Raw genomic sequence first — 25,084 nt, 5'->3', positions numbered from 1 at the left:
TACCAACTGCCCATAGCCCCTCATCTAGGGTGGAACCATCAGCCCACCTCCCTCTTCAGGCTGGGATGTGTCCTCTCTTGAGCACGCACAGATCTTGGGCATGTGAGGTCTTCCACAATAGGCTCATACTCTCCGTTCTGGAGGGTAACCATTAGTATTGGCAACAGTCTGTTGTCAGAGCCTGGTCCAAGAAGAGTCATGTGAGGAAAACAAGACTTGAGTCTTGTGACCTCACTTTCTTCAAATCACGGACTTGTTCTTGGACGGTCCTTTGATGTCCCTCCCAGGTATAGCGGACAGAGTGAGTTCCCTTCAGAGCCTTCAATACGCTGGCTGTTTTATTTGTTTATCTGCCCCGATGGAAATCCATGTTCCTGCTGCGTGCCCACCACATCTGGCTTGCCCTAAGGATTGTACACTTTACTCATGTGTCTGCTCCTAACCCTCTGAGTATAAATTGTCTGCTGCTCAGAATAAGGCTGGCTACTGCATGAGACTTTAGTCTGCCTCGTTTCTTACCTCCGTTCTCCCAGACCCCACTGTCTCTAGAGCAGTGGCAGCCTGTGATGTCTGACGAGCAGTCCTCTGTCTGATGTGGGGTTGGAAATATTCAACCCACAGCTTTGTGAGTATCAGGAAAGTGATCTATTCCTAAGCTTCCTCTCTACCCTTTCTAAGGAATTACATACTTTCCATCAAATGCTTATCTTTGTATGCATTTCGATGCGTGTGTTTGCAGGTCATTAAACCAGAAAAAAGATCAAGTGAAGCACAGAAAAAAATCCTAGTGAAGGTGGGAAATGAGGTAATGGATTACTTTTAAAAGAACAGAAGGAACAACTAATGGAAGGAAGAAAGGAAGGGAGGGAGGAAGGGAGGGGGTAGGAAGGGAGGGAGGGAAGAAACAGGTAGGAAAGAGTCAGGTACTAGGGAAGGGGCCCATTTAGAACAAATAATAATGATACATATATGTATGAAGACACCATGATGAAACTCAATACATTGTATGCTAACTTACGAACAAAAAGAAAAATAAATTTTAAAACTGAATTAAGTTAAAAAGAACTTCAAAAAGATGAGTTTCATTTGTCATTTAAGCATTGTTGTGATATCTTATATTACTTCCCTAGTAATATTTTTGTGAGATTTCAATGACAGAACAGAAGAATGTTAAATGTGTATTTCTATTTTATTTTATTTTTGGAATGAATAATCATGACAAAACATGAATAACAAGGAACACACAAACTAAGCACAATGCACTAAAATGTGCATTCTTAAAAACGATCTCATTTAAATGGATATAAAATTTTAGAATTAGAAATCAATCATAAACATAATATTACCATGTTAAAATATTCACATATTTGCTCTTATTATGTCATGAAAGGATTCTCTGTGATCACATCTTGAAATTTTAACCCTTATGATTATTTTTTAACTTTCTTTTCACTTATTCTTTGTGTCTTTGACATCAAGGCTCTTGATCCCATCCATCTCCCTTCTCCCCCAGAATAATAAATAAATAAAATAATAAAATAAGGGGAAACAGAAAGGGAAAATCTCATTATGAAAACTGCAGTTGACCTAATAAATTTTAATTTTAAGGCTTATTTCTTACAAAACAAAGGAGATACATAAGTGGGCTTATGTTATATCTTATTATTACACTGTAAACTCTTTCAATGTGGAGTTCAATGGGGTTTCTTGGTTTTTAAACATACTGAGAACTTTAAATCTTTTCTCCTCTTTTCATTTCTAGTACTTCTTATTTTCTTCTAAAAAGGAAATTTCTTGGTCTCTTTTTCTGAGTCTTGCTTCTCTATTCTTAAGATACTTGCCAGGAGAGTTTTCTGTTTTTTTACAGAATAATTACAAAGATACATATGGAGTGATCCGTTTGTGATTAGCCAGGAGGACACCGGTACCATGGTTCTCGGGGGAACGGCAAGGTTTGAAAGGACTTTGTGTCCAACACCACTAAATGGCACAGATACAAACGTGTTGAGAAGTGAAAGACATGCTTTGAGCTTTCGACTACGTTTGCTCCTTAGGCGAACCAGACATCCAGCCTTATCTTTCCGCTGACATTCTGCTGTTTCTTTCACCATAGAAACTTAAAAAACAGACAACCATGAAGTAATATTTGCCATTTGACAAATCTGATTAGGGCAAAGGTATTTACCATTGAAATTAACTCTACTCGCATACTCCATCTCAAGTTTACATTTTCTTAGACAAAATACGCCTATCCTTTCCCAGAAGGAACCCAAACCATTGTCCATTGGAAACAGTTATATTTTAGAATGTTAAATATTGCAGGGGGTTGTAAAATACAAAAAATAAGTATTGGTCCTGATTTCAAAATCTATTGGTAATAGATTTCAAAAGGTTTGTAGTATGTGTTCCAAAGACAATTTAGAGTTCTTGTCTTGGTTAAAGTAAGATGAGGCATATGGTAAAAATAATTGTTTTATACTCTACTAATCTAACCATGATGACCAGACCCATTTAACTCCACGATTTAATCTCCCCCCCCCAGGTTATCAGAGGCTGAGCATACAGTCCTTCCTAAAGGTTAGGCATAGATTTTTAGTTGAAATATGCAGTGTGTCCTCTTGTATGGGTAGTAGAGGAGATTTGGAAAGAGCAAAGGCTTTCTAAAGCTAGACAGATGTAGGCATCTCTTACTGACTATAACAACGGTGAGTGTGTTATATTCATTCTCATCTGTAAAAAGCCCACGTGGTACAAGAGTCATGTGATAAAGAGAATTCTAGTATAGCATTCTGTAGAGGAACATGCATTCGGCAGACCTTATTGCTCTTTCTCCTGACAAGCAAAAGCAAAGTATGACCAAGCCAGTAAATGTAACTTGTTTGAGACGGGGTCTCCCACTACAGTCCAAGTTGACTTGAAACTCACTACGTAGGCAGGCTGTCCTTGAACTTGTGGCAGCCCTCTTGTCTCATCCTCCAAGGCTCTGGGATGCAGGCGTGCACTAGCAACTCAGCTATGTTTTGATTTACAGTTTTTTTGTTGTGAATTTTCATTTCATCCTAAGAAATACTTGGAAGCAAACATCTACAGTCTTTAAATTAAGAAAGGATTAATTTTCATTTTATATTTGTGAGTGCATTACCTGCATGTATAGATATATACCATGTTTGTGCCAGGGGCCTGTAAAGGCAAGAAGAGGGCATCAGATCCCCTGGAACTCGAGCTACAGATAGTTGTGAGCTGCTATGCGGGTCTTGAGAAAGGAACCTGGGTCCTCTGCAGGAGCAGCCAGTGCTTTTAACTGCTGAGCCATATCTCGGGCCTCAAATCTCCAGAGTTCCGAAGAGTATGTTCTATGTATGTCATTATATGTATATGACATTGTATGTCAACATACATTCTATGTATGTTCTAGTGTATGCCATTATATCTCATAGTTAGTAATATTTATTTATCAGAAAATTTTTGTCATGTATTTGTGATTATTCATGATACAGAGTCTAAGGGCAGACAACTAGGATGTAGAAATTTTAGGACACATTTATTTCAAATAGCCTTTATTCACATAGGACTAGAGGAAAATCTAATCAGTGAAAAACACAAGACAAATGGGGTGTTGTTATTCTTTGTACGGAGTGTTGACACTAACAACATCAACAATCCTTTGGAGAATGATATTGTGTTTTCAAATCCAAAAGACTAGGAAGCAGAGAGAAGGAACATTCTGAAAGCACGTTCAACAATGGTGCTGTTAATAGCTACTGATCCTTTATTAGGTAATTATCTTGCACACCTGGGGATGCATCACTGGCAGAACAACTTCGTGTTTGACTATGTATACTTTTCTTAGCAGTTCCGGATGACAGATTTTGATGAAAGCCAAAAAAATTAAGGGCAAAACTACTTGGTCACAGAGGACAAGCAACTGATCTTATTACAGTAACAGATACAAGACCACAATACAAAAGACACATCTGCATGACACAAACCAGAAAGTCCCCATTATCTGCACTTGCTCCAATAATCATGGTCTAGCATTTAACCAAAACAGTGAGGAATTTATTTGCCAGAACTTCCCAGCTGATTTACAACATCAGGATATTTGTCTCTAATGACACGGGTTGCCAATGAAAGGTTATTCATTCCTGACAGCACACTCGCTGAGCCCAACCATCCCTGAAAAGACAATGTCATCTTGCCCAGCTTCTGTGAAGGTCTACACTGGCAGAGCCACCTAAAGAGAGTCTGAGAATCTTACAGTTTAGCAAGAGGAAGGAACTTTTTCCATTCTAAAAATAGCCTTTGCATACACACAATAGTAACATTCCTCTTCAGATTACAAAACTTGTCATTCTTTTGTGGTTTTTGTTATTCCATTTCTACCAAATGTTAATTAACAAAGAGTTCAATCCAGACACTCCTGTTTTTGTCATGGTTACAAATGCCATGTCCTTGAGAGGGCAAGGGACCTGACCACGGTATCCCTGGAGACAACTGACCACATACACGTGGCATTGTTTGTGCCCTTATGTGCATAAGGACCAAACAAGAAAATTAAAGGAGTCCATTTTCTATTTCACATGTCAGATAGTTTTATTTTCCAAACATATAGTCTTCTAGTTTCTCCTTTGCTATTCTTACTTCAGGTGGTCACATGCACTTGATGGTTTGCCTCATGTAAGTATCTTCCAAAGGGCATGGGGAGTGTGAAAAATCTTCCCTGTCTGATAATCAATATTACCCAACTGGATAGTAGCAAAAATGGTGGATTATAATGGACACAAAAATAAAAGAAAGTGGCAAGCCCCAAGTACAGAATAAATCCAAGCTTGGGTATGTTTTTAGATAAAGCTAGCTAAGCCAGGTATCTCTCGATAAGGTGTAAGTAAACAACACAATCAAGATTATAAGGCTAGGATTAGATAAAATACCTGGAGACACACATGCCAAGTGGGGTCTCAGAAGAGAAATTTGCAGGGTTGTTTCTGCTTAGGAAACATAAAGTAGGGAGAATTCAGAAACTCTGATTGTGTAGATATGCCAATTTGCCATTGGCAATGAAGCAAGGGAAACAGAGTTAGGGGAAAGGAAATCATTGGTTAGAAATATTGGCACTGTATAGCGTATTATATATTTGCTAGCTTTTCTAGGCTGAGACTTAAGATGGTTGATAAATTATAACCACTCTAATACCTTATCATTAAGATACAGTCCAGCTGGCCTCAGATTCATGGTCTAAGATTTGTCTGATGAAGTTACTTCCAACATGGTTACTAACAATGGACACACTCATTCCTGTAGATACATCATGAGACCAGGTAGGAATGTTATAGATAGAACATATATGTATTCAACAGAAGTTCTACAGCCTTGGTTATATATAACATGAACACAGAAGAGCTGACGGTGAGCGTGACCACAGCACTGGCAGTTTTTGAGATAACAGAAAGCCTTTCTTCTCCACCTCAGATAATTTGCTTTTTGTTTCTTTTGGAGGTAAAAATCTCATCTTTTTTGAAGTAGGGCTACAAGTGTGACATTTGCATTCTCTCTCTCTCTCTGTCTCTGTCTCTCTGTCTCTGTCTCTGTCTCTGTCTCTCTCTCTCTCTGTGTGTGTGTGTGTGTGTGTGTGTGTGTGTGTGTGTGTGTGTGTCAGCAAGCACTTGATTTCATTTCCAAAATCCGGAGGAGAATATTGAGACAGGTAAGACTAGGAAAGACAGTGTCACACTTAGACAAAACGGCGAGGTCAAGCTCAGAATGAATCATTTCTTAGGAGACAAAATTTTGGCTTCTTTCCAGGCTGCTCAGTTTTAACACTTGCTTCCACTGAAACTCACAGAGAAAAAAAAATTGAGAGAGAAATAGAAAAAAAATCTTAATAAATTGCCTTAATTACAAAGTGCTAGAATCAAATAAAGCAAGTTTAAAAGTGCTGAGCGGGAAGAGGTGTTCTCCTCCCGCTGACCCGCAGGACCGTTCTCACACACTCCCGTGTGGAGTCTGTAAAGATATCAGTACATTCACAAAGCTTCACGATTGACCTCTAGCAATAAAACAGGTCTGACCTATTAGGAGAGACTAGTCCCATGGTTTTTGAAATCTTCGCGGGAGGAAATGCCCCATTTTCAAGGCCACCGTGTTTTCAGTTAGATGACTGGAAATGTCCCTAGTGGGTCATAGTCCACACTGAAGGCACCATTTCTGTTCCAGGACTGGGCACGGAAATGTCACTTGTGGGAGTTTTTAAACAAATTTATCTATTATCTCCAAAATCCGAGTTCTTTCTCCAGTCTGAATATTACAAATTAGATAAAATATTTAAAAATATTTCCCTTCCAATATTTTCCCATTTTCTAGTCTACAATTTCACTGATATTCACACCTGCTCAGTCTTTACTAGGGCTGCTTATTTCAGTCAAAAATAAAATGTCAAATTAAATAGAAAGCAAAACTGATTACATTTTGCTTTGTTTCTATTATTTAAACTTAGTATATTTTAGTCATGTATTTCTCAAAAATTATTTTATTCCAACACATGTGTGTCGTGCTAGACTGTGGAGGAATTCCTGGGGTCATCTTTCAAAGGGTGGGTCAGAATGAGCCCCACGAGCCATAATGTTTCTCCATTAGCCTTTCACTGGGGACCACTGGGAACAATAAAAACTAAATGTGTAGGTGAAGAAAACTATACCAGTTGAACTGAAAGTGTGGTCAGCTTCAGAAGAAACGCTGGTGCTCTCCGCCCTCTGGGGGCCACACTCTGTTGTGTAAGGGTATGTGCAATCAGGTGTAGAGCCTCTCAGCCCACAAGGCTATCTTCAGTTGCAATCCTTCCCCACCAGGTGTGTCTGCTTCTATCTGGATCCTAATAATCTTCATTGCAATGAATTAGGTGTGTTGTTGCACAGCGGGGCGGGGGGGGGAAGAATGTGATTAGCTCTTTATTAAGTATTTTAAAAATCTAAACTACCACAGAGATGTCCTAGTCATTTGGCTTCATCAGACTGAGAAGCCACCATACGAGGCCATGCGGTCGCAGCAAGATCAGCGAATTAATACACTGGTGTTGCCTTGCTTTATCTCATTACCAAGCATCTAGTATAGATTTGCAATGACAGGGATGTGTAACTCTGAAATTGGTTTTAAAGGTTCACAATTACAGAGCTTTTTGAAGTATGATAACTTTCCCTCTTTTAAAGTAAGGTCTTCTTTGTAAGCCTTTAAGCCTTTGTTTTTCTTTAAATAAATTTTCTCAGTTACCAAGAGGGAAAAAAAAGGAAAAGAAAGAGAAAACTAAAAGAGGAGTTAGCAAATATAATTGGCAAGAATTTCTCTAAAACATCAAGAAAATGGAATTTACAAAACATTTATTATAATCATGACTCAAGATTGACTTAACCCATATGCAATGAAAGTAATTTTTACCTAATACTGAGTTACATTCCATTTCAGATTTCCTATTTCAAAGGGTATCTCAAATTTCTAAGATGTTAAACCAAGTACCGAGGCATTTTTGTATATGTAATAAAAGTCTTTAAAATTAAAATGGTAATCCTAAAAAAACCAAATGCATGAAAAATGTGGCCTGGGTGTATAACAAAGGGGAGTTATGTAATTCTACGTGAGTGAGATCTTTCATCTCTGATTTACAGGTTGGAGTCCTCCCTAACTAAAACCACATTGGTCCATGTCTTTCATATCTTGGCCTTCCCTAAAACCTTGTTTTAATTAAGGTTCCTTTCAGATTTCTGAATAAAAGCATGACAATCTTCACTTATGGCTTTAATATATCCTTTGAGTTAGGAAAATATATAAAAAGAAACATCAATGTTCAAAAGCATTGTCAGATATTAAATATGTGAGCTATTCTACCTCAGTGTCTTAGGTGTTTGAGTTATGCACTGAAATGCATTTTTCAGAGGCAGCGACTAACTTGCTTCTATTTTACTTAGTAGGCTGTTTTTAATCTCAGAAATAAATGTCCTTTATTTTGAACCTTTGCTAGAAAGGCAACCTGTGCAAAGGTGAAGTTCTGGGTTAGTTTCCATGTGAAGGCACAGTTCCTACCTTAGCCCTATTCACAGGGACTTCAGATCAATGCCATCTTCATTAATGCGTCTCTAAGACCTGGAAAACTCACTGGCACCGCTTAGCCATATGCACTAAAATAGGTTCGTGGCAGAATCGGATAACAAAGTGGGTTATCCTGAAACGTAAACAGTAGAAACCAAACGCTAAGCTCCCCTGAGGATTGGGGAGGCTGTGGGTGATTTCTCTAGAGGAGGAAGCAGTGGACGGAGAAAGAAAGGCAAGAGGTGTGCTGGAAAGATGCGGCGCAAACCACAGCGCCTGAGGTCTGTGCTTTTCTCAGACCACACATCTACCCAGAGATGCACCCCCAGAGCCATGCTCCTCTAGATGGAGTTGCATGCGGTGGAAGAGACCTCACTACCGGACAAAGCTACAAATCCATAATCTGTGAGAACTTGAAACAGATGTAAAACTCCAACAAAGTAGGACACAAAATACTGTCCCATTGCACATGGTAGGCATGGTGTGCAAGTTCCATTTGGACTGCCAAATACATTGTGATTTTTTTTCCCACTAGAACAAAGTCTCATCCCAGCTCCATCTTGAACTCTTACCAGCAAGGATGGAAGCGTGTTAGAACGCAGAAAAAAAAATTCAAAACAAAAGAAAAGAAGAAAATCCCTGCAGCCCACAGCAATCTGTCTGTAAATTCCCATCATAGATGAAAAGAAACAATTTAAGTCTGCTTGACAGTAAACTACAGAATAAAACACTGATCACGATGCCAGGAATGAACATGGCTGTCCCAGCTTCTGAAACGGACAGTATCTAGTGCTGCACTGAAGGTTTCTAGCTCACACCGTGTCTGGGAGTGGGATCTCCAGCACAAACGCACGCGGGAAGCAGTTTCTTCCAATCTTGGTTACTGTAACTTTAGACTCACAGTGGTTAAGTTTCAGGAATCTGCAATGCCCTTTCAAGTGCATCCAAAGAACAAGTGAAGCTGCTGTTCAGAATCTGATGCCCAGTGTTTACGTTCCATCAAACCGTGCCACCCAAGCAGCAGACGTGTCTGAGGGTGCTGGAGTTGGGGTGGGGGGATACACAATGATGTCACACACAGGAAATATCGGGGGAGACTTGGCACTTCACAGGGCTGGTTCCTCCTCCATGGGCTCACCAGCAGTTCTGTAAAAATAAACAGGCAATCAGAATACGGCACAAGAGTACACAATGGCATTGTAGACTTTCATGCACAATCAAAGCTGATTTTTCAGCTCTCTCCCATGTTTATTTGTGCCATTCAGTTATCCATAAATAGAGTTTCTTTCCTCGGCAGTATAAACAAATGTCAAGTGGGAAAACATTTTAGATCCAAGCAATCATTGGAAATGTTCCTGTTTATATTAAAACATGTCAGAATATTTTATAACTCTAGACTCCAAAATGTACATGTTTTGTGTCTTGGACAGTCGAATAATTTATTGGAAAAAAATTTAGGAGCAATAGCAGTGATTTCTGGAACTTTTTTGCTAAGGACAGTGAAAGATTCAGCTACCTTCTGGAGGCAGCTCATCCAGGCTCTGGGTTTTGCTTCTGTTTTTTTCATGACTGGATTGGCCTTCAGCCGGAGGCATTTCAAATCAAATCCTGAATTTGATTAGCAAATCACTGCTACAGACCTAACATTGGCCTAACTATGGTCGTGTATAAATCGTTTGCATTTGGCATCATAAAGTGGGGTGCTCTGCTCAGCTAAAAACCAAAGCTAATTGCTTGAAAATTATCCTTGAGTGTTAACCTTAATTTAGGAACATGTTGAGAGTGTTGTAAGGCTAACTTTTACAATGATTTTTAATTCAGTCAAAAGAACAAATTGCAGCAGGAACCCGAATATGTCAGGCTGTTGGATTGTCTTGGAAAGTTGGATTAGGGGAATTCAAGAAGCTGGGATTGGTGGAGATTTAATCTGAACCCTGTAGGCTAAAAATGTGGTGACCGGTAATTATAGCGCTAAGGTCTGTGAGATCCAGCTCCAAGTATGAACCACGATGAGGAAGATGCTCCTGACAGAATTAATGAAGAGAGTAAACCAGCAATGATAACAAGAAAGGGTGTATAAACAGCAAACCCTGCAATGCTTCAGATCCATCCACTCTTTACCCCCTATACATACAGAACTACGTCAAATGGCACATAATACACTGTTGTGCTTTCACCACCCGTAGGAATACAATAAACAGGCTGCAACTCGCACTAGCGGATAGATCAATGCGCGTAGATAGATAGGTAGTTTTCACTTCATGATGTCTACTTGAAGGCATTCTATAACAGGTCACTGTCATATGAGAAAACTTAGCGTGCACGATATGCACAATTATGGAGACAAGCAGGCTGGCTAGGCATGGTACATTACAGGCTAAAGAGGAAGGACAATAGGAGGATTTTAACACATCTTTTAGAAAATGAAGAGTGAAAATATTAGGCACTCATTACTTAATATTATCTAAGATTCAAGTTCTAAAAGATTCCATGAGTAGTCATTTTTTTAAAAAAAAGGAAAGAAAAAGAAAGAAAGGAAAGAAAGGGAAGAAAAAATAATTTCTTAGGAATGCCTAAGAATGTTCAAAATAAAGACACTGAGGATGTGTTTATGCTTCATCTACAAAAGATAAAAACAATTAAGATGAGTCCTGGTCAAGATTTGCCACTAACCATATTCATCAGCATTTGAAAAATAAAAATCAAATTTAATAAAACATTTCCATTTTTTTAAAAAACATATAAATATACAAACCTATTTAAAGATAATATGTGGATCAAAACTTTAAGAACAAGCTAGTGGACAGCGATCACCCACTTCTAACCCACAGCTCCAGGGGAAGGAGCTTTCTGGACACAGGCATTCCAGAATGAGTGCGACTGGAGGACCACAGAGAGGACCTGGTCATCTGATGTGAAGGAAGCTGGCTGAGTCTTGGTGGAGGAGCACACACTCTCCATGGGCACAAAGGAGGCTTTTCAGACATGAGCATCCTGCCCGCATTGCAAGCTAATTACTGACAAAAACTGACTTCTCTCTTGAAGCCTTCAGATATGAGGGTAAAGAATAATCTAAAACATACAGAATAAATAGATTATAAAACCGTCTTTTCAAAATGCCCATCTCTGTGCTCTCTATGGAATCACTTTCTCAAGTAACACTTAGCATGCAAGTGAAAGGCTTGTATGACAAGAACTTTAAGTCTTTGCAGGAAGAAATTGTAGAAGATGTTGTGAGATAAAAAGATCTCCCATGCTCAAGGATAGGTAGAATCTACATAGTAAAAATGACCATCCCACCGAAAGCCATCTACAGATTCAACACAATTCCCATCAAAATTCCAACACATTTTTTTTTTTTGCCCAACACAATTCTTTACAGACCTTGAAAGAAAAAGTCAACTTCATATGAAAAAAAAAAAACAAAACCAAGGATAGCTAAGCTAATCCTGTACAATAAAAGAACTTCTGGAGGTATTACCATCCCTGATTGCAAGTTCTATTTCAGAGCTATAATAATAAAACTGCATAGCCTTGGCATGAAAACAGACACAGTGATCAGTTTGATTCAACTGAAGACAGATAAATCCACATGCCCATGGACAAGTGATTTTTGATAAAGAATTTAGAAACGCACAATGGAAAAAAAGAAAGCATCTTCAACAAATGGTGCTGGTCTAACTGGGTGTCTGCTTGTAGAAGAATGCAAATAGCTCCATACCTACCACCATGCATAAAACTTAAGTCCTTGTGGATCAAAGACCTCAACATAAAACCAGATATACTGAATCTGATATTAGAAAAGGGGGCAGGAGGATAGTTTTGAATGAATTGGCACAGGAGACAACTTCCTAAATAACACTGATAGTGCAGATTCTAAGATCAACCATAGATGAGACCTCATTTATTGAAACTGAAAAGCTTCTGTCGGGCAAAGGATGCCATACATTGGACAAAAGTAGCAGCCTACAGAATGCAAAAGATTTTTGACTAACTCAACATCTGACAGAGGGCTAATACCCAAAATATGTAAAGAACTCAAGTAACTAGAAATTGACAAAGCAAATAATCCAATTGAAAAATAGGGTATAGATCTAAACAGAGAATTCTCAACAGAGAAATCTGAAATGACTGAGAAGCACTTAAGGAAATGTTCCACATCCTTAGCCATCAGGGAAATGCAAATCAAAACAACTCTGAGATTCCATCTGATTCCTGTCAGAATGGCCAAGATCAAAAACACAAATGCGAGTTCATGCTGGCAAGGATGTGGAGCAAGGAGAACACCCCTCCATTGCTGGTGGGAGTGCAAACTTGTGCAGCCACTTTGGAAATCAAATGGCGGTTTTTCAGAAAACTGAGAATTGATCTACCCCAAGACCCAGTTATAACACTCCTGAGCATATACCCCGAAGAGGTTCCACCCTTCCACAAGAAGCTCAGCTATGTTCATAGCAGTTCTATTTATAATAGCTTGAAACTTGAAACCACCTAGACGTCCTTCACCTGAAGAACTAATAAAGAAAATGTGATATATTTACACAATGGAGTATTACTAAACTGCTGGAAAAAAAAGACACCACACAATTTATAGACAAATGGATGGAACTAGAAAAAAAATATGAGTAAGGCACCCAGCCCCAGAAAGAGAAACATGTTGTATGCTCATTCATAAGCGGATATTAGCTGTTAGTTAAAGGATAATCACACTACAATCCACCGACTCAGAGAGGTAAGGAGGAGGACTCACGGCGGGGGGGCAGAGCTCATAATCTCTCTGGGAAGGGGAAACAGAATCGATATGATGGGTAGACTTGGGGAGGGTGGGTATGAAAAGAGGAGAGACCAGGTGAGAGGGGAGGTGGGAGAGAGAATCCAGGGGGAGAAGACTCGAGAGTGGCATTGTGGGGCAGAGGGATGATATGGAAACCTAGTGCAGCGGAAACTTCCTGAAGCCTGAGATGGTGACCCCAGCAAAGAAGTAGATGGAGCCCAAACCAGCCATCATCTGTAATCAGCAAGACCCCCAGCGGTGGGGCTGCGACCCCAATCCAGCCTCCAAACCTTTATCCACACCTGTCCTGCCTTCAAGATAAGCAGGGGCAATAGTGGCTCAGAACTTGTTGGGGTGGCCAGCAATGGCTGGGTTAACTTCCATGCCTGACATAGTCTGGAGGGTCAGAAACTGGACACTGATTGGCTCAGAGACCTAATTAACAACCAAACACTACTGACAAGACAAAAGTTAATGAAATGATTTCTAATGCAATTCTGATATACTCATAGATCAGTGCCCAGCACAGTCATCGTAAGAGAGGCTTCAGCTGGCAGGTGATGGAAGCAGATGCAGAGACCTAAAGGCAAACATTAGGTGGAGCGCAGGGAAAGCCTCAGAAGACTGGGAGGAAGGGTTGGGGGAGCCATAGGGATCAAAGACACCAGGAGAGTGAGGTCCACACAATCAACCAAGTAGGGCTCATGGGACCTGCATGGGTCTGTCCTAGGCTTGTATACATGCCATGGTTGTTTAGTTTGGTGTTTTTGTGGGACTCCTAACAATGGGAGTGGGGGGCTGAAGAAGGATTAACACAATTGCAAAGACAGTTTGGGTTATACAGTGTGTTGAAGACACACCTGGCCTGTGTACTGAGTCTCTGGGGAAAAAAGAAAGAAAAAGAAAATAAGACTAAATTTGAAAAATAACCCCACCCGTACGGATATAAGGAAACCACAGCTAACAACACAATAAACCTCCAGACAGAATTCTGCAACAACAGCTCAGTTGGTTGGAAGATCCACTCTTCCACCACCGCAAGCCAGGGCCGCTGAGCAAACAGGAGCTCTGATAGTCAGGGAAGGATTCCTTCAGCCCAGTGTCACAGATGAAGATCATTCACAAAGCCAAGGAGGAAAGAGAGAGTAATCTTGAGATCAGATTTAAGGAGTCTACTGAGTGCCCAGTGCTGGTGTCCGCAATGGAAACAGCACTGAACACAAGAGGCAACCCCCTGGAGCTTGCAGCCTACAAGTCTTCTTGAAGTCCAATGACTTTAATGTATGTAAAAGAGAATCTTATTGCTATCCAAATTTGCATGGTTGGGGTATACCTTAAAGCAGGGTTTCTCAACCTGTGGGTCTCAACCCCTTTGGGGTCATGGGACCCTGTCATAGGGGATGCCTCAGACCATCTCAGAAAACACAGACATTCGCATTACAGTCATGGGTTGCTACAACAGGGAGAGTTGTGTTAAAGGGTGGCAGCATTAGGAGGATTGAGATCACTGCTTGAAAGACTAGTCTATCAGCAAACCGCAGGACTCCATCATGGGCAGAAGCGTTTTGGTCATTTCCTTGGCTCTTTGCAGCAGCCATGAACTCCCCCCTGCACTGTACTGCGTCCCCATGCCTTGTGCCTTATGGCTTCTACATTCTTCCACTTCTCTCTGTTGTTTTCCTCCCCCAACAATTTAACACACATAGGAGATACTCCATAACAACTTTGAAATGCTTCTATGTAATCAGGGCTGCCGTTATAACTCTTTAGAAGCAATCTAAATTAAGAATAAAATAAGAACTTCAGTGAAGGACAAAATTTCCAGAAATATTCTTGATCTAAGTTACAATCTCACACACATATGATATGTCTGGGGTTGTATAAGTATATACAGAAACCATAGGAGAAATTGATATATCCAACAAAGAAATTGTTAAATCTAAAAAATTCCTGACAGAAAACATCCAGGAAATCTGGAATTCTATGAAAAACCTAAGAAAAGCAGAGATAGGAAGGAAGAAAAGAATCTCAGCTCAAAGCCCCAGAAAAATATTCTTAACAAGAATAGAACAAAATTTTTCTAACTTTCAAAAGGACAGGCCTATAAAGGTGCAAAAAGCTTACATACAGAACACCAAATAGATTGGACCAGAAAACAAACTCCCTCCACATAACGATCAAAATACCAAACACAAAGAACAAAGTAAGAATGTTAAAAGCTGCAAGGGGAGAAGGCCAAATAAAATATAAAGGCAGACCTTGTATAAGTACACCCAACTTCTCAATGGAGACTCTAATCTTAGAAAGGTCTGGTAAGATGTGCTGTAGACTCTAAGGGACCATAGATTTCAGAGCAGATTACTATAGCCAGCAAAACTAGCAAGCACCATTGTAACACTTTAGCAGCAGAAGGTACCTTAGTGGGTTGGAGACAAGGAGTGTCACAAGACACACCATACAACAGATCTCACACAAGAGGTTTATGGGGAGAGGGTGTTACCGAGGCCGCCTCTGAGTGATAGTGGGAGGAGGAAGAGAGCAGAGAAAAGGCACTTGGTTTTTATGAGGGGATATGGTACATGTGCATGGGGAGCGTGTACAACTCAGAGCAAGAGTAAACATCGTGGCAGCTGATGATGATGTGTCTGCTGTCTCTCGGTCCCTGAGGGCAGGCTGGTGGGTGAGAATGTCTGAATGCTAACAACCATAGAAAGAGAAAACAAGATGTTCCATGACAAAGTCAAATTTAAACACTATCTACCTACAAATCCAGTCCTACAGAAGGTAGTATGGGAAGATTCTATCTAAAGTAGGTTAACTACACCCATGTAGACACAGGAAATAATAGTCTCACACCAACAACACCAGAAGAAGGGATATAGGTGTGCATGCATTCCACCCATATACAATAACCACCACCAACATAATAACAGGAATTAATGGTCATTGGCTATTAATCTCAATCTCTCTCTCTCTCTCTCTCTCTCTCTCTCTTTCTCTCCTTCACACACACACACACACAAAACAACAACAACAACAAATAACAGAAATTAGCAATCATTGGTCCTTAATATATCTCAGTATCAATGAACTCAATTCCCTAATAAGAGATACAGACTAACAATGTATCTGCTGTATACAAGAAACACACCTCAACATAAAAGATAGACATTACCTCAGAGTAAAGGGTTAGAAAAAGATTTTCTGAGTAAATGGACCCAAGAAGAAAGCTAATTCTTCTAATATTCATTCTAATATCTAACAAAACAGTCAAATCAGAGTTAAACAGAAGAGACTGGAAGAAACACTTCCTACTCATCAAAGGAAAAATTCACCAAGATAGCGTCTCAATTCTGAACATCTATGCCCCAAACACAAGAGAACACACATTTGTAAAAGAAACATTACTAAAGCCTAAGTCACACAAAAACACTCACATATTAATAGTGAGAAACTTCAACACCCCCTCTCCTCAGTGGAAAGGTCATCCAGACAAAAACTGAACCGAGAGTTAATGCAGCTAACAGACATTATGACTCAAATGTAGCTAACAGATATCTACAAAACATTTACTCAAACACAAAAGAACTTTCTCAGAACTTCACAGACTGTCTCCAAAATTGGCCACATACTTGGTCACAAATTAAGTCTCAACATACACAAGAAAATAAACCCTTGTATCCCACCAGACTATCATGGATTAAAGCTGGATTTCAACAACAACAGAAGACCTGAAAATTAATGAAAACTGAACAGTTCTCTACTGAAAGATGACTGGGTCAAGGTAGAAATAAAGAAAAAAATAAAGACTTCCTAAAATTCAATGAAAATGAATGCACAACATACCAAAACCTATGGGACACAATGAAAGAAGCGCTAAGAGAAAAGGTCACATAGCGCCTTCATAAAGAAATTACAGAGATGTCATACTAGTAACTTAACAGTACATCTGAAAGCTTTAGAATAAAAAGAAGCAAACACATCCAAGAAGACTAGATAGCAGGAAATAAAGTGAGGGCCTAAATCAATAACATAGAAACACAGAACAACAAAGAATCAATGAAACAAAAAGTTTGTCCTTTGAGAAAATCAATAAGATAGAATAACCAATCCCAAACTAATCAAAAAGTGGAGGGAGAATATCCAAATTAACAAAATCAATATTGAAAAAGGGAATATAACAACAGACACTGGAGAAATCCAAAGAATCATTAGGTCATACTTCAAAAACTTGTACTCTACAAAACTGGAAAATCTAAAAGAAGTGAACAATTTTCTTGATAGATCCTACTTACCAAAGTTAAGTCAACATTAGATAAACAATTTAAATAGGCCTATATCCACTAAGGAAATAGAAGCAGTCATTAAAGTCACCCAACCAAAAAAAAAAAAAAAGTCCAGGCTTCAGATCCTTTCAGTAAAGAATTCTACTAGACGTTCAAAGAAGAGCTAATATCAATACTTTTCACATTATTACACAAACATAAACAGAAGGAGCATTGCCAATTTTTTTTTGAGGCCATAGTCATCCTGATACCAAAACCATACAAAGACTCAATAAAGAAAGAGAATTACAGATCTATTTCTCTCATGAACATTGATGCAAGAATACTCAATAAAATGCTTGGAAACAGAACCTAAGAACACAAAAAAAATATCAGTGTGATTAAGTAAGCTTCATCTCAGAGATGCAAGGATGTTTCAACAGATGAAGATCTGTCAATGTGATCCACCATACAAACAAACTAAAAGGAAAAAAAAACATGATCATCTCATTAGATGCTTAAAAAGCCTCTGACAAAAATCCAACATCCTTTCATGATAAAAGCTTTGTAAAGATTTGGGATATAAGGAACATATCTAAACAGACAGCCAACATTAAATTAAATGGAGAGAAACTCAAAGCAATTCCGCTAAAATCAGAGGCAGGACAAGGCTGTCTACTTTATTCAACATAGTACTTGAAGTTGAAGCTAGAGCAATACAACAACAAAAGAGATCAAGGGGATACTAGAAAGGAAGAAGTCAAAGTGTCATTGTTTACAGATGATCTGATAGTACACTTAAGTGACCCCAAATTCTACCAAGGAAGTCCTATGTCTGATAAACACATTCAGCGAAGAGACTGGATACAAGATTAACAAAACCGGGTGGTGACGGCACAAATCCCAGCACTTGGGAGGCAGAGGCAGGCAGATTTCTGTGAGTTCAAGGCCAGCCTCATTTATAGAGCAAGCTTGAGGACAGCTAGGGTGGTTACACAGAGAAACCTTATGTTGAAAAACCAAAATAGAAAAAAAGCAACTAAGAAAAGAATCATTAGCCCTCCTATGCACAAATGACGAACTAGCTCAGAAAGAAATCACAGAAGCAGCACCCTTCACAATAGCCACAAATAATAGAAAATATTTTGGGTTGACTGTAACCGAGCAAGTAAAGACTTGTGCAAAAAGTACTTTAATTCCTTGTAGAAAGAAACTGAAGAAGATATGAGAAGATGGACCTCCCAAGTTCACGGATCTTTAGGCTCAACATAGTAAAAATGGCCACCCTACTGAAAGCAATCTACAGATTCAACACAATCCCCAATAAAACCTCAACACAATATTTTACAGACCTTGAAAAAATAGTACTCAACTTCATATGGAAAACCAAAAAACCCAGGACAGCTAAAATAATCCTGTACAATAAAAGAACTTCTGGAGGTACCATCCCTGATTTTAAGCTCTATAACAGAGCTATTATATTATATTATATTATATTATATTATATTATATTATATATATATTACTATGCAATACTGTATAGTACTGGCATAAAACAGATACAGTGATCAGGTGAATCAAATTGAAGACACAGACATAAATCCATAGACTTATAGACAAGTGATTTTTGATAAAGAATCCATAAGTACACAATGGAAAAAGAAAGTATCTTCAACAACTACTGCTGGTCTAACTGGTGTCTGCTTGAAGAAGAATGCAAAGAGATCCACATCTATCACCTGCACAGAACTCAAGTCCAAATGGATCAAAAACCTAAACATAAAACTGGGTACACTAAATCTGATAGAGGAGAACATGGGGAATAGTCTATAACACATTGGCACAGGGACAAATTCCTAAACAAAACTGATAGTGCAGACACTAAGACAAACAATTAATGGGACTTCATGAGCCTGAAAAGCTTTTGCAAGGCAAAGGACACCATAAACTGGACAAAGGAGCAGTCTACAGAATGGGAAAACATTTTCACTAACTCCACATATGACAGAGTACTAATACCCAAAATATATAAAGAACTCAAGAAACTAGAGATCAACAAACCAAATAATCCAAATGAAAAATAGAATACAGATCTAAACAGAATTCTCAACAGAGAAATCTCAAATGGCTGAGAAACACTTTAGTCATCAGAGAAATGCAAATCAAAAGGACTCTAAGATCCCATCTTACACCTGTCAGCATGGCTAAGACCAAAAACACAAGTGAGATCTCATGCTGGCCAGGATGAGGAGAAAGGAGAATACTCCATTGTTGGTGGGAGTGCAAATTTGTTTAGCCACTTTGGAAATCAATAGGGTTGTTACTCAGAAAATTGGGAATTGATCTACCTCAAGACTCAGCTATACCACTCTTGGGTATACACTCAAAGGATGTTCTATCTTTCCACAAGTACACTTGTCCAACTATGTTCATAGTAGCTTGCTTTACAATAGTCAGAAACTAACTAAATGTCCTTCATCAGAAGAATGGGTCAAGAAAATGTGTATTTACATTTACACAGTGGTGTATTACTCAGCAGTTAAAATAGCCCATCATGAAATTTGCAGTCAAATGGATGAAACTAGAAAAATTCATCTTGAGTGAGGTAACCCAGACATAGAAAGACAAACATGATAGGTACTCACTCATAAGTAGATGTGATAGTTTGAATCCAATTGGTGCAGTTGGCCTCCATAAGCTCATAAGAAGGGACACTATTAGGAGGTGTGACCTTGGGGAGGAAGTGTGTCACTGTGGGGGCAGACTTTGAGACTTCATCTGTTGCCTGTGGATCCAGATGTAGAACTCTCAGAAGAAGTCTCTTCTCCAGTACCATGTCTGCTGGCAGGCTGCCATGTCCCACCATGAAGAGGATGGGCTAAACCTCTGAAACTGTAAGCCAGCCCCAATTCAACGTTTTCCTTCATAAGAGTTGCTATGGTCATGGTGTCTCTTCACAGAGACCCTAACTAAGACGGTGGATAGTATATGTAAAGTAAAGGATAATCATGCTACAATCCACAGACCTAGAGAGGCTAAGGAACAAGGAGAGCCCAAGAGGGAAGAGCATGAATCTCTCTGGCAAGGGTAAATAGAACTGATACTGCAGGTGGACTGGAGGCTGGCGGAGTCAGAAACAAGAGGGATCAGACAAAGCCGGGACAGAGAGAGAGAGAGCAGGAAGAGGCAACTGGAATTGGGGAGCTTTTCAGGGCGGAGGCAGAAAGACTAGCACAATGGAAACACCCAGGAATCTATGGGGGTGACCATAGCTAAGACTCCTAGGAATGGGGGAAACAGAGCCTGAATCAGTCACCTCCTGTCACCATACAAGACTCCTAGTGGAGAGACTGGGACACCAAACCAGTCACAAAATCTTTGACCTCCAATCCTGCTTACAAGATGTGCTGGGGTATAGGGGGCACAGAAATCGGGAGAGTGGCCAATCAGTGATTGGTCCCGCTTGAGACCCCTGCTACCAGAGGAAGCCATGCCAGACACCACCTGGAGAGCCAGGAACCAGAGGCTGGATAGCTCAGAGACCTAGGATAGCACCAAATATGACTGATAAAAAATAGCTAAGGAAGTGATTGCTAATGATGCTTTGTTATACTTGTAGACCTAAGCCTGGCATAATCAACACCAGAGCAGTTTCACCTAGCAACTGATGGAAGCAGATGCAAAGATCCACGCCAAACATTAGGGGGAGCTCAGGAAATCCTGTGGAAAATAGCAAGCAAGGATTTTGGGAGCCAGAGGAGTCAAGGATACCACAAGAAAAGCCCCAGAACTGACTACCCTGTGCTCATGAGGGATCACGGAGACTGAGCTGAACCAGTATGGCTTTCACCTAGGCCCTCTGTATATATGTTATATTTTATGGTTGTGTAAGTTGGTTGTTCTTGTGGGACTCCTAGCAGTGGTGGTGGGAGCTGTCTCTGATTCTTTTGCCTGCTTTGGAGACCCTTATCCTTATACTGGGTTGCCTTGTCCAGCTTTAATATGAATGGGGATACCTAGTCTTACTCCAAATTATTATGCCTTGTTTGTTTGATATTCCTGGCAGTTCTGCTCTTTTCTGAAGGAAAATGAAGAAAGAGTGGATCTGGGGTAGAGAGGAGGGAAAACAGTGATTAGGCTGTAATATATGAGTGAAGAATGATAAGCAAACAATAAAATAAAATAAACTATATTCCCACACATACTGCAGAGAGAACCAAGAAAAAGAACAAGAAAGAAAACTACAAAGAGTTGCACATACTTGCAACCTACCTACCACACAAAACTCCTCAGTTCTGTGGAGGAGTTCACATAGATTTTTCTGTTTAAAAGGGGTGTGAGTGTGTGGATGCGTGTGTGTCCATGTGTGTGTGTGTGTGCCCGTCGGTGTGAAGGTCAAGACAACTTTCTTGAGTCAGTTTTCTCAGCATTGTGGGCATGGGAGTCTTGTCAGGTGCGACCACAGGGACTGCTGGTCCATCCTGCCAGCTTCTCACACATCTCCTGGCAGTGCCCATTACCCAGTCCTACCTCACTTTCCTCCATCCTTGGGTTGCCTTTATCATGAATTCTACAATACGACAAAGCTCTACTCTCTGAGCTAATATGAGCTATCATCCAGATTACTCTATGGTGCGGGAGAATTGTCTGGATTCTGTCAATCATGTTTTAAATAAACACTGATTGGCCAGGCAGTAGGTATAGGTGGGAAAACCAGACAGGAAGTGGAAATGATGCAAGGAGAGCAGGAAAATTCTGGGGAGGAGGAAGTTGATTCCTCCTACTCCTGCCCAGATCACCGAAGCAGCAGGATGTGATCTGCCCCACTGAAAAAGGTACTGAGCCACATGGCTAACATAGATCAGAAAAATGGGTTAATCAAGATATGAGAGTTAGCCAGTAAGAAGCCTGACCTAATGGGCCAATCAGCTTTATAATTTATAGAGATTTCAGTGTGATTTTTCTCTGGGACTAAACAGCTGGGGGGCCAGGCAGGACAGAAAACCCCCAACAAGCAGCTCCCCCCATGTTACAGAACGGCATCCCCCCCTTAGTGAATTCACCAGAAAAAACAAAAAAGCAGGATCTGATGAGAGTTTACCAGGGCCAGCCGGACTGGGACTGAACGAGGACGTGATCTAGCCAGATTCTCGGAATTTGGCCGGATTCTCTGACTGTGGCTGGCCCGGGGTCTTTCTGAAAAGCCATTGACTATGACACTGGGACCTGTTTCCTCTGCATATGCTGGATTTTGGGGATCCAGTCTGTTTGGACGCTCGCCTTCCTGGACCTGGAGGGAGGGGGAGGGAGCTGGAGCTTCCCACAGGGCAGGAAACCCTGACTGCCCTGGGGGACGGAGGGGAAGGAGGGGGGGAGTGGGGGGAGTGGGAGGGTGTTGGGAGGAAAAAAAAAAAAAGCAGGCCCGCCTCATGTTACACTCTACTGCTCTGAAAAAGCAATGAGGTGGAGAGTGGGGCAGGGTCTGACTCTGGGTATGAGGAGAAGAGACATCGGGTCATGGAGATACAGTTTGTGTTCTGCAAGATGAAGATCAGGAAATGGATGCGAGTCTCTGTTTCCTCCGTTCACACTCCTGCATAGCACACTTGAAAACCATTAACACTGCAAATTTTACTTTCAACATAAAGAAATCAAAATCATAGCAGTTTTTATTCATTTTAGTCCAATATTGGAAGGAAGCCAAGGACCAATCCACAGGTAAGTGGATAAACAAATTAGGATATGTCAATATGCTTGGTCTAACGAGCAATTACACATGAGTAGAGTACCAACTGTGAGAGACATGGACAGATGTCAAAAATATCATGCTTAGTGGAGTGAGAGATGCCAGATTGCCAACCAATATGAGCACACAATTCCACGGAAATGAAATTTAAGAATCAGCCGATGAATGGGTGGTGTTAAAGGGTGGTTATGCCTCTGGTGGGACCAGTGTTGCCTGGGAAAGCAGATCAGGATTTTGTGGAGTGGAGCCATGCCCCCCAACAATCCGCTGTGGGTGTAGCTTCCACAGAGTGGTGCCGGCAAATAGCACCATACGGGCAATTACCACAGGAAATATGTATTTTAGTCAGAAACTAATTACGTCAGGTTGTTGGTGGGACCTAAAGCAGAGCTCAAAGAGAAGAGAGTGTTACAGATGAAGCATGGACTTCAGGGAGGGTAGAATCACACAGAAGGTGGTCTCTGTGGAGAGGGAGGGCGCTGGGGACTTTCGGCAAAGAACAACAGGGCTTGTTCTTACAGCTGGCATTTTTCGTTTGTTTTTGTTTCTTTGTTTTTGTTTTTTGTTTTTTGGGGGGGGGTTCTTTTTTTTGAGACAGAGTTTCTTTTCTCTGCGTAGCCTTGACTATTCTGGAACTCACTCTGTAGACCAGGCTGACCTCAAACTCAGAGATCCGCCCGCCTCTGCCTTCTGAGTGCAGGGATTAAAAGCATGTGCCACCACTGCCTGGCTACATGTGGTGTTTTGTTTTGTTTTCTAAACAGTTTTGTTTTCTAAACATGTTTTGTTTTTTAAACAGTTTCCTGGTTGCTAAATAGGAAAAGGATCAGAAAAGAGACCTGAGAATAAGGAAAGTACTAGAAATATTTGAATGAGATATTGAAGAAGGTTGAAATGTGTATTGGTCATATATATGTAGTAAAATAAAATAAAACCCTGAGTTATTGCCTTTACCTTGACTGTTGCTCATGTAGGCTCCATTTCAGCCAGAAGGACTGTGATGACTGAAGAAACGTCAAGAAGCTATGCCTGCTACTGACTCTCAAGGCAGAGGAAGAAGCCAGGGATGTAGGCAGCTCCTGGCAGCCGGGGAAAGGGAATAGCTTCCCCCTGGATCACTGGAAAAGGAAGGAAGCCTGCCAACACCGACTAAATGGGAAATCTGCACCAGGATTGGGTTTAGAGAATCTCCATCTTGCTTTAAGTAGTTAATTTTAACTTTTTTTAAAAAGCAGAAGCAGGTAGAAGCCTGCAAAGTAAGTTGGTGACCTTGGTTGTGAGGACTTTGTTAGGCGTGGAGAGAAAAAATGAAAGGTGTCTAAGGAATGAATGACATGATTTGCTCTCCCTGCCTGTTCTGCACACCAGGTGTCAGGCCAGGTGTCATTGGCATCACCTCCAGTTTGACCTTTGCCCTTAAGTACAGTCCCGTTAACTATGACTCCAGAATTCCTCCAATACAATTATCCATTCACAAGGATTTCTCATACAACATCCCTACTCTATGTTCTTAGCTAAACCATCTTCATTATGTAAGACAGAGTTTGGCTAGTCAACACACTCTCAAAATGGGGATTGCCAAAAATGAAAACGCTGTATTTGAAAAAGTGCAGTATTTATTTCTTCTGAAGTCACGGCAAATAGAGTGCCCAGTATCATTCAGGTACCACTATGAAGTACTTTACCATTTAAGAGTGTTTTTCTTCTGAATTACTCTTTTCTTTGTTCATAAAATTACACACACACACACACACACACACACACACACACAACATGTGTATATATAATATTTGTATGGTTTTTGAGGTGGGTTAGCCAGCTACACAGTATGTAATAAAGTCGACTTACTACTAAGTGTTTATACAGTGTCAATCTCCTGGTGTTTAACCAAGAAGGCTAGAACACACAGATGTGGAGGTACTGTCTCTGTAATCTTAAAGTCACTGGATCACAAACAACTGATTAGGGGAAGAACAAGTAGAGTAAACGGAGGAAGGAATAAACATGAAGGGAAGGAGGCAGATCCCACCCTCCTGGGGGTTTCCTCTGAAGCAGGTGTAGGGATGGATCCTTTATGTGTGCTCTTTAATCTCGCATGAAGAGAGTCAGCCACCCTCTCCTAGAGCCAGCTCTTTCTTTAGCAGTGATGACCAGAATGAGCAGGAAGAAGAGAGGGGACACTAAGCTCTTGATGCACCCCAGTTTCCTCAGAGTTCTATCTGA

The 25,084-nt window shown here is 40.4% G+C and overlaps 1 protein-coding gene across 1 annotated transcript in view; it reads right to left on the bottom strand.

Annotated features, from left to right (window-relative positions):
* Positions 1–3,540: 3,540 nt before the first annotated feature.
* The window catches only part of LOC146892441 (histone deacetylase 5-like), a 157,823-nt gene continuing 136,279 nt past the window's right edge, over positions 3,541–25,084 (bottom strand). Inside the window, exon 8 of the mRNA XM_087911834.1 lies at positions 3,541–9,222. Within this exon, the coding sequence (XP_087767960.1) occupies positions 9,183–9,222 (40 nt within the window). The 3' untranslated portion in view covers positions 3,541–9,182. The remainder of the gene's footprint in view (positions 9,223–25,084) is intronic.

This window comes from Myodes glareolus, chromosome 11 (genome assembly GCF_982192425.1).
Source record: "Myodes glareolus chromosome 11, mMyoGla1.1, whole genome shotgun sequence".
Lineage (NCBI taxonomy): Eukaryota > Metazoa > Chordata > Mammalia > Rodentia > Cricetidae > Myodes > Myodes glareolus.
This window is presented reverse-complemented; position numbering and strand designations above follow the sequence as displayed.